Below are 8,956 nucleotides of genomic sequence, written 5' to 3'. Positions count from 1 at the left end.
TAACCATGGCAATGAAATGATATACGATAGAATGAATGTAAAACTAATGTTCTCCCATGTAAACTATCACATAATTCACAATAAAACACTAAAAAAATTTATTTGTGATTTTAATGATATTGTCTGATGATTTTTGTATTTTGTTAGGTCACCTCTCTTTGAAATGGGCACAAATATGGATTTCTTCCAATCATTTGGCTAGCTATCTTCTAAATTTCTTGGTATAGGTGAGTGAGTACTTCCAGTGTCACATCAGTTTGTTGAAAGACTTTAATTTGGATTCCATCAATTCCAGGGGCCTTGTTCTTTGCCAATGCCTTGGACTTCTTACTTCAGTACCTTTAGCTCTTGATCTTATACTATCTCTTGAAATGGTTGAACATAGCCCATTTCTTTTGGTACAGTGACTCTGTGTATTTATTCTGTCTTCTTTTGATTCTTTTTACATCATTCAATAGTTTGCCCGTAGAATCCATCAATACTTCAAGTTGCGGCTTGAATTTTTTCTTCAGTTCCTGCAGCTTGAGAAATGCTGCGCCTGTTTTTCCCTTTGGGTTTTCTAACTCCAAGTCTTTTTGTATTTCATTATAATACTTTGTTTTCTCAAGCTGACCTTTGAAATTTTCTATTCAGCTATTTTACCTCCTCATTTCTTTAATTTGCTGTAGCATCTCTATGCTGTAGAGCAAGTTTTATAGTCTCTTCTGACATCCATTTTGGTCTTTTCCTTCTTCCTTATCTTCTTAATGACCTTTTAATGATGTTCTTGATGTCATCCCACAAGTCTTCTGGTCTTCAGTCATTAGTATCTAATGTATCACATCTGTTCTTAAGATGACCTCTGAATTCAGGTGGGATATGATCTGGTGTGGCGCTGTGGGTTAATGCTCTGGGCTGCAAAGTTGGTTTGAACCACAAAGGTGGCAGTTCAGACTCACCAGCTGCTCTATGCAAGGTCGCTATGGGTCAGAACCGACTCTGTGGTATTTAACAACAAGAACAAATGTTCAAGGTCATATTTTGGCTTTCATGGAAATGTTTTCATTTTCTTCAGCCTGAACTTGCATAAGAGCAATTGATCTGTACCATAATCTGCCCCTGGCCTTGTTCTGGCTGATGATATGGAGCTTTTCCACCATCTCTTCCCACATATGTAGTCAATTTGCATACAGAGTCACCATGAGTTGAAACCAATTTAACTGCACTTAACAGCAGAGATTATTTGACACTTTCTTTAGTTGGTTTAAAGACAATGTCAATATGGTTATCTTTGGTCATTTACAATCAGCAAAACAGCTGGCTCCTTCCCCTCTACCTAACTATACTAGGGTAGGTCAGAAGTGTTACTGCTAGGGTTCCAGTTCATACATGCATAGATTTATTTCAAACAAAATGTGTTTAAATATATCTCTGCAATCAGTGGATGGTTATAGACAAATTTTCTCAGAAATACAGTTGTATTATTTCGGTAAGGTGCCTTCAAAAATAAGGTCCACACGGGGGAAGGATTGCATGGCGGGGATTGTAACCATGGCAATGAGACGATATACGATAGAATGAATGTAAAACTAATGTTCTCCCATGTAAACTGTCACAAAATTCACAATAAATCATTTAAGAAAAAAAATAATAAATAAGGTCCAATCACAATAGTAGCTATTGAGGAGATCTACTTGGCCATTTAAATTCAAGGCAGAGAGATAGCTCAGAAGGTTATGGTGAGTGTTTTTTTGGAATTCCAAAGGGATATAAACTTTTTTTTTTTTAATGTTTTATTGTGAATTATGTGATAGTTTACATGGGAGAACATTAGTTTTACATTCATCCTCTGGTGTATTGTTTCATTGCCATGGTTACAATCCCCTCCATGCATCATCAACCAACCAAAGGGTATACCCTACAAGCCTGCCCCCTGGTCGCCAGCACACAGCCCGTTTCCCTCTCTGGGTCTAAAATCCCCAGCTGCTCCATCTCTCCACATTATCATCTCTGCCTCCATCTCTGGCGTCACTGCTTCTCTGGGTAGAGTCCCACTCTCTGCTCTTTTCCCTTGATGGTCCTAGGGACCTCCACTTCTAGACTGAAAAGTTAATCACTCCCCTCCTTGCTACAAAATGTCTACATTTCCAACCTTAACAATCAGGCCTGATAACAGTTATTCACTATTGTATCACAAGAGACCTATCCACATCTCCTTTCATCAGCCCCTTCTAGGCAGATTGGATACTACTCAGTGGAGATTCTACCTTCCTCCATGCCCTCTGGATCTAGGTTCCCTCTTGAAAGCTTTGGGTAGCCATTGTCCAAGTTACCCATCCCTGTCTACTGTGTGTATGGAGGGGGTGGGAATGATCCTCGCTGTAAAGATTTGTTTCAAAGGGATATAATCTTGATAGATTTTTTTTTTTTGAAGGGCACAGGACAATCTGGAGAGCTTATTCTGAAGAAATGTTAAGAAAATTGAAAGCTGTGTTGGTGAGAAAAAGGCCAGGAAAGTTGAGCTGAGGAAGTTTCTTCCATTATAACAGCGCACTTGGCTCATTCTTTGAGGGTAGTAAGGACTGTCCTATGAGAATTTTGTTGGGAAATTTTACCTTATCCACCCTATAGCCCTGATCTTGTCACTTTATGTCTCTTTTTGGTTCCCAAACTCAAAGAGCATCTTAAAAGCAACACAATTTGAGTACTTCGAGGATGCCAAATCTGCCATTTTGATGTGATATCAACTGAAAAGCACACAATTCTCCTGAGAGGGCCTAGAGAGAGAGAAACACTGCCTTCCTAAGTGTACAGACCTAGATGGAGAATATGTCAGGAAACATATTTTGATATTTTTGTTTAATAAAGGTGTCTATGATTTTATAGCAATACTTATGTATAATCATCATTTTGTTGTAGCATATACTGTGGTTTCTCACAGATAATACAGAGGTTCTATGCCCACCCACTCTCCCCATCATAAGGTATTTCCATAAATATATTTTTTCAATTGTTTTTCACATGGTGCTGTACAAAACTACCTAATGTGGGGGATGGGTTGGTTGGAAAACAAATGTAGAAACTGTGCATTAGTTGCCTAAAGATACAATATAGTCTAAAATTGTGGGCATATGGAAGAACTGAAAGAAATTAGAGCTATTTTTCTCATGTAATTTTTTTCAGTTTTTACTTAATTTTATCTTTTTTATTCAAACTTTTTGTTGAGAGACAGGATACATTCAGTAAATACAGTTTAATAAATTTTTCCAGATGTGTACAGCACTGTAATTAGCACCTAGAGAAACAATATAGCAAATTTCCCTCTTCCACCCAGCTAAGCATTGTTCAGAATTCTGTAGCCAGTTTTTCGTTTTGTGTGTTCATTTACTTCATGTGTGATCTCTGAGTAGTGCAAACAGTTAATGTGCTCAGTTGCTAACTGGAAGGTTGGAGGTACGAATCCACACTAAGTCTTGGCAATCTATTTGTAAAAAGCCAGCAACTGAAAACCCTATGGCATACACTTCTGCTCTGACACACATCCCATGTAATTATTAATTGTATTTACCAGTTTAAAAGACTTGGATTCTAGGTTCAGGGCACATTTTTGTTTTGTTCTGGTACTCAATGATTTGCAAAACTACAAAATATTTCTGTTCTGCTATTTTTAAGCAATCAGCAATATCTAGCTAATAAAGTATTTTAAAACAAATTTCCAAATCTTACAAATTTTAGGTAGATTCTTTCCATCACTGTAATACTTATTACTTGAGTAAGTTAAAGTTAATTTCAGATTTGGCTTTTTTCCCCTTTTGCCTTTGTTATTGATGCCATTTTGAAGTATAAAAATGAAACTGTGTTTGACTCTCAAGTTCTATAATACTCAACATTAACTTTGTGTCTCATGTTCTTATATGTGGCTTTATTTCCTTCCTATAGGGAAATGCATTTATAGAACATTATGATCCAAAAGAGTATGACCCTTTTTACATGACCAAAGAGGACCCCGGTTTTCTGAAGGTAGGGTAGGTGTTTTGTTTTACCTTTGATATTAGGTGTTTGGTTGTTTTGGGTAGCCCTGTAGTGTTTTCCTGAAAATACAGTAACATCTAAAGAATAATTTTGTATCTCCACATCTTAGTTAAAAAAAAAAAAAAAAGAACCAAAGTAAACTAAACCTCTTTAAAATGAGAAGATAGCACATAAGAATTGTATAATAGTTGTTTAAAATTTCAGGGACCTTTGCATTTTTTTTTTTACATGATCAATAAATGAGAAATTGATTTTTAAATAAAGGAAATAATTTTTTAAACCCTCATTATTCTATTACCTAGAATTAGGTCACTGATAACATTTTTCTGTATATGTTTCTAGACTTTTTTCTGTAAGTATGTATATATACATATTTTTACTTCACAGTAATTAGATATTTTACATTTGGCTTTAAGATTTTTTTTCTCTCAATAGTTTATGATTTGCTTCTTTCTGTGTTATACATGGACACTTTGTGTAGCACTGTAGGATCAGCACTGGACTGTGAACCACAAGGTCAGTGGTTCAAACCCACCAGCTGTTCCTCAGAAACCCTATACAGAGTCATTATAAGCTGGAATTTACTTGATGGCACTTAACAATAATAACAATATTATAAATATTTAATTTTATTCATTGTGTAATATTTTATTACTCATAGAAGCTACCTTGCATAGAAGACTCCTGGTGTGGTGCTATAGGGTAAGCACTAGACTGTGAACCAAAAGGTCAGTGGTTTGGCAGTTCAAACCCACCAGTTATACAGGGTCACTATGAGTCGGAACCTACTTGATGGCACTTAACAATAACAACAACAACTTTGCATAGAGGACTTAACTATTGGGTTTCCCCTCAACCCTACTTTATGTTATCTTTGCTATTACAATATTTAAGAGTCCTGGTGTGGCACTGTAGGATCAGCACTGGACTGCTAATCCCAAGACTGGCAGTTCAAACCTACCAGCTGCTCCTTGGAAACTTTATACAGGGTCGTATGAGTCAGAACTGACTCGATGGCACTTAGCAACAGTGTGATATGAGGTAATTTAGAGATGGGGAAAGTGAGGGACAGATTAAATTACTTGTGCTTTAAATAGCAGAACTTAGATGTGTTTATAACCATGTATGGTATCTTGCTATAGCGTCATTTATTTGACCAATGTCATATTTGGGGCATCTAGGTTGTTTTTAACTTTTTACTGTTATATGTGACATAATAAACATCTCTATAGCTCTATATTTCATCATTTTTAACTTAAGGTAAGTTACTAGAAGTAGAATTGCTGGGCTAAAGGATATGCATGATTTTGATACATATTGCCAAGTTGCTCTCTATATTTGTTGCTGTGTGCCATTAGGTCAGTTCTGACTCAGTGACCCAGTGTATAACACAATTAAGCATCGTTCTCATAATCATTGCTATGTTTAAGCCCATTGTTGTAACCACTGTGTCAATTCATCTCATTGGCAGAGTTTTTTTTTTTTTCCTCACTGACCCTCGATCAAGTATCATGTCCTTCTCCAGGGACTGGGCTTTCCTGATAATCTGTTCAGTGCATTAGACAAAGTCTCACCATTTATGTTTCTAAGGAGCATTCTGGCTACACTTCCAAGATAGATTTGCTAGTTCTTCTGGTAATCCATGGTATATTCAATATTCTTCACCAACATCATAATTCAAATGCAGCCTTTTCATCCTTATGAAGTAACTGAAAAAATCATGGCTTGGATTAGGTGCACCTTAATATCTTCAAAGTGACATCTTTGTTTTATAACATTTTAAAGAAGTCTCTATACAGGATGTATAGATTTACATTCCAGCAAGTCTGTTTTTCTACACCTTTGCTAATAACAGATATTATTAAACAGAATAAAGCAACAACAACAAAAAACTACTTTGTGTTATAGACATTTTAAACTGCTGGCGTTTTCATAGGAATACTAGGGTTTTTTGTTTTTAATTTTATTGTTTGTCATTATGTTTTTTTTTCACTGCCACGTACTTGTAGTTAAAAGAAATATGCAGTTTCCCTTAATGATGTCTTTGAGGAAGCAATACAAATTATGAATTTTATTACATCTTGCCCTTTGAGTCCATGTGTTTTTAATATTCTTATAACTACAACTTGTAAATGAGCCTGTCACTTTGAGGAAAACAACTGGCAATATTTGTTGTCAATGATAAAATGTGACCTTTAAGCCTCAAAATTAAAACTGTGAAGAACACATATATATACCATAATGAATGTGACAAAAGCCCAATAGTCAGATTTTATAAAATGTGTAATGATGTTAATTAATGTGATTCTCTTAATGAAATGTATCAGCATTAGGAAGATCTCACATAACTTAATGATCAATTTTTTCCAAATGACCAATTCATGATGTTATAAAATCATGATTCATGCATGGGCAAAGGATACATTCAAGTGCAAGTTATATCAATGGATTTCAATGTAGTTGTTGTGTGCCGTCAAGTTGGTTCCAACCCATAGCAAACCTGTATAGGGTTTCCAATGGGTGGTTGATATAGTAGAGTAAGAAAAATTCATTAATATGGTTTCAGATTCCACATTGTTAACTAATCTTTAAGAAACTACCACTTGTTGAGTTTGGATGTAGTATTAAAGAAGAATATTCACAATTAATTGAAAAGGCTATAAAAATATTTCTTCCTTTCCAACTACATAACTCTGTAGATTTTTTCATATATTTGAACTAAAACAACGTATGTCAATAAATTGCACATAAAAACAGATAGGATCATTTGTCTGTCTTCTATTATGCAAAACATTTATGAGACATAAATATGTAAACCGCTTTACTTACTAATTTTTGGCTTTGGAAAATAGTTATTCCTTATAAAAAGTCATGTTGAGTGCAGTTGTTGTTGGTTATTTAAAATTTTTAAATGAATGAATAAATAATTTAATATTGTCTTAGTTTTAAGTACTAATTTAGTTTATATTGATCTATCTAACCCATGTCTATAAAAGCTTTTTTGTCATTAGTAATAATAATAATAACTATCATTATAATGGGCCTTGATATTTTAAAAGCCATTCAAATTCTTATGTTTACAAGTGCTTGTCTATAGAGGTAGAAGTCTCTGAAGAACTTCTAAATGTTGATAAACCTTTAAAATTTGCTCTGTCTTCAATTTAAAATTTGTTTTGCTATGCATATGTAAGTAGTTTACATGCAAATACCTGAAAGTGATAGTAGTTTTTTCTTTTTGAGTGAGTAAATGTTTTAATACAAGCATTCTTCATAAGTTCTATAAAAGCAAAATGCTAAGTGGCAGTCAGATCACTGTTTATTTTGCTGGTAATAGCCATGTTTTGTATTATATTTAGACAAACTAACTGTCAATATTACTAGAAAGATACACAGGTGATCTATTTAGCTTGTGGTGAAATTTCAATGACTAGGCTAGACTATGGAAGGAAACTTGTGAATACTCTTATGTGGACATGTTATTTTGAATTTGATAACTTTGGTCATTAAAATAGATGTGGGGCTGGGGATTCATTGCTTAGAGAACACTGAGCTGCTATTAAGGATGATAGAAAAGTTGAACCTAGTGGTAATAGTTGAACAATATGATGAATGCAATTTATGTTATTGAATTGCACTGTAAAAAGTTTGAAATGGCAAATTTTTTGTTAAATACATATTTTACCACAGTTTAAACAACAACAAAAAAGATTTAGGTCCAATACCTTGACTCACAGATGACTTATGTTTTGAATGGATTTTGGTTTCATTTTGTATAATTATTGCTTATGTTGTGGATTATGAGCATTATGGATTAACATGAATATGGTTATCTTTTCCTTTTGTACATGGTAAAGGAATTTTTAAATTTGTGAATTTATGGTGACAAGAAAATAATTTATTGTAGACTGAATTCATACTTTGACACAAGAGCTAATCTTGCCTCTGTCTGGAGAACCTTCTTAAGAGAGAAATTGGAGAACTCTCTTCTCTTTGTAATCTGTTGAAGAGATATGATTAGCTCACTGTTAGTTTGTTGTTGTAAAGTACCGTTGAGTTGGTTCTGACTCATGGCAACCCAATACAGGGTTTCCAAGGAGTGGTTGATGAATTTGAACCATTGACCTTGTGGTTCAAACCGACCTTGCAGTCCAGTGCTTTATCCCATAGTTGTTGTTGTTGTTGTTGTTAAGTGCCATCGAGTCGGGTCCTACCCATAGCGACCCTGTACAGGGTTTCCGAGGGTGTAAATCTTTACGGGAGTAGAAAGCCTCATCTTTCTCCCGCGGAGCAGCTGGTAGTTTCGAACTGCTGACCTTAAGGTTCGCAGCCCGATTCGTAACCACTACGCTACCAGAGCTCCTTCATTTCTGGCTTAAGAGCCATATGTAGATACTGAGGGTAGACTGAAAAAATTTTAAACTTATATCTGAAAGCTTAACCCTCAAAGAGATGCTTTTCTTATAGGTTATTATCCCATCCTTCTGTGATCCTTTGAAAAAAGCACAACGTGACAAGGATGAAGAAAAAAGAACTCTTCTTCAGTGTGAGACTGGTACTTAGTTCCTGCTAATTGTTAGTGATTCCATGGCCCAAGAACAACTGAATTTGCATTAAAGAGTACTAATTTAGGTTACTCATCTTCCTGCAGGTAAAATATATACAATGAAAGAATTTAAAGAGGCTGAGAAGGCCAAACTGTATTCCAGATTTCCAAGCATTTCTAACTCAAGGCACTTTATGACTCCAAATGAGTGGCTTAAACTACCTGCAAGATACATAGAGAGTGAATTTTGTAAAAGGAGCAGGTAATGGTTAAATATAATACAGATTATAGAACCTCTCAGTGTTTAAAATTTTCTTCTTTAGGTAGTGTAAATTCTGTGCATAGTCTTTTTTTTTTTTAATTTTTTTTCTTAAATGTTTTATTGTGAATTATGTGAAGTTT

General features: G+C 34.7%; 1 protein-coding gene across 1 annotated transcript in view; it reads left to right on the top strand.

Moving 5' to 3' along the window:
- The window catches only part of FAM228B (family with sequence similarity 228, member B), a 48,719-nt gene that overhangs the window by 8,665 nt on the left and 31,098 nt on the right, over positions 1-8,956 (top strand). Inside the window, exons 4-6 of the mRNA XM_006835301.1 lie at positions 3,919-3,999; positions 8,476-8,563; positions 8,660-8,816. Of these exons, the coding sequence (XP_006835364.1) occupies positions 3,919-3,999; positions 8,476-8,563; positions 8,660-8,816 (326 nt within the window). The remainder of the gene's footprint in view (positions 1-3,918; positions 4,000-8,475; positions 8,564-8,659; positions 8,817-8,956) is intronic.

Source organism: Chrysochloris asiatica, unplaced genomic scaffold (genome assembly GCF_000296735.1).
Source record: "Chrysochloris asiatica unplaced genomic scaffold, ChrAsi1.0 scaffold00016, whole genome shotgun sequence".
Classification (NCBI taxonomy): Eukaryota; Metazoa; Chordata; class Mammalia; order Afrosoricida; family Chrysochloridae; genus Chrysochloris; species Chrysochloris asiatica.
This window is presented reverse-complemented; position numbering and strand designations above follow the sequence as displayed.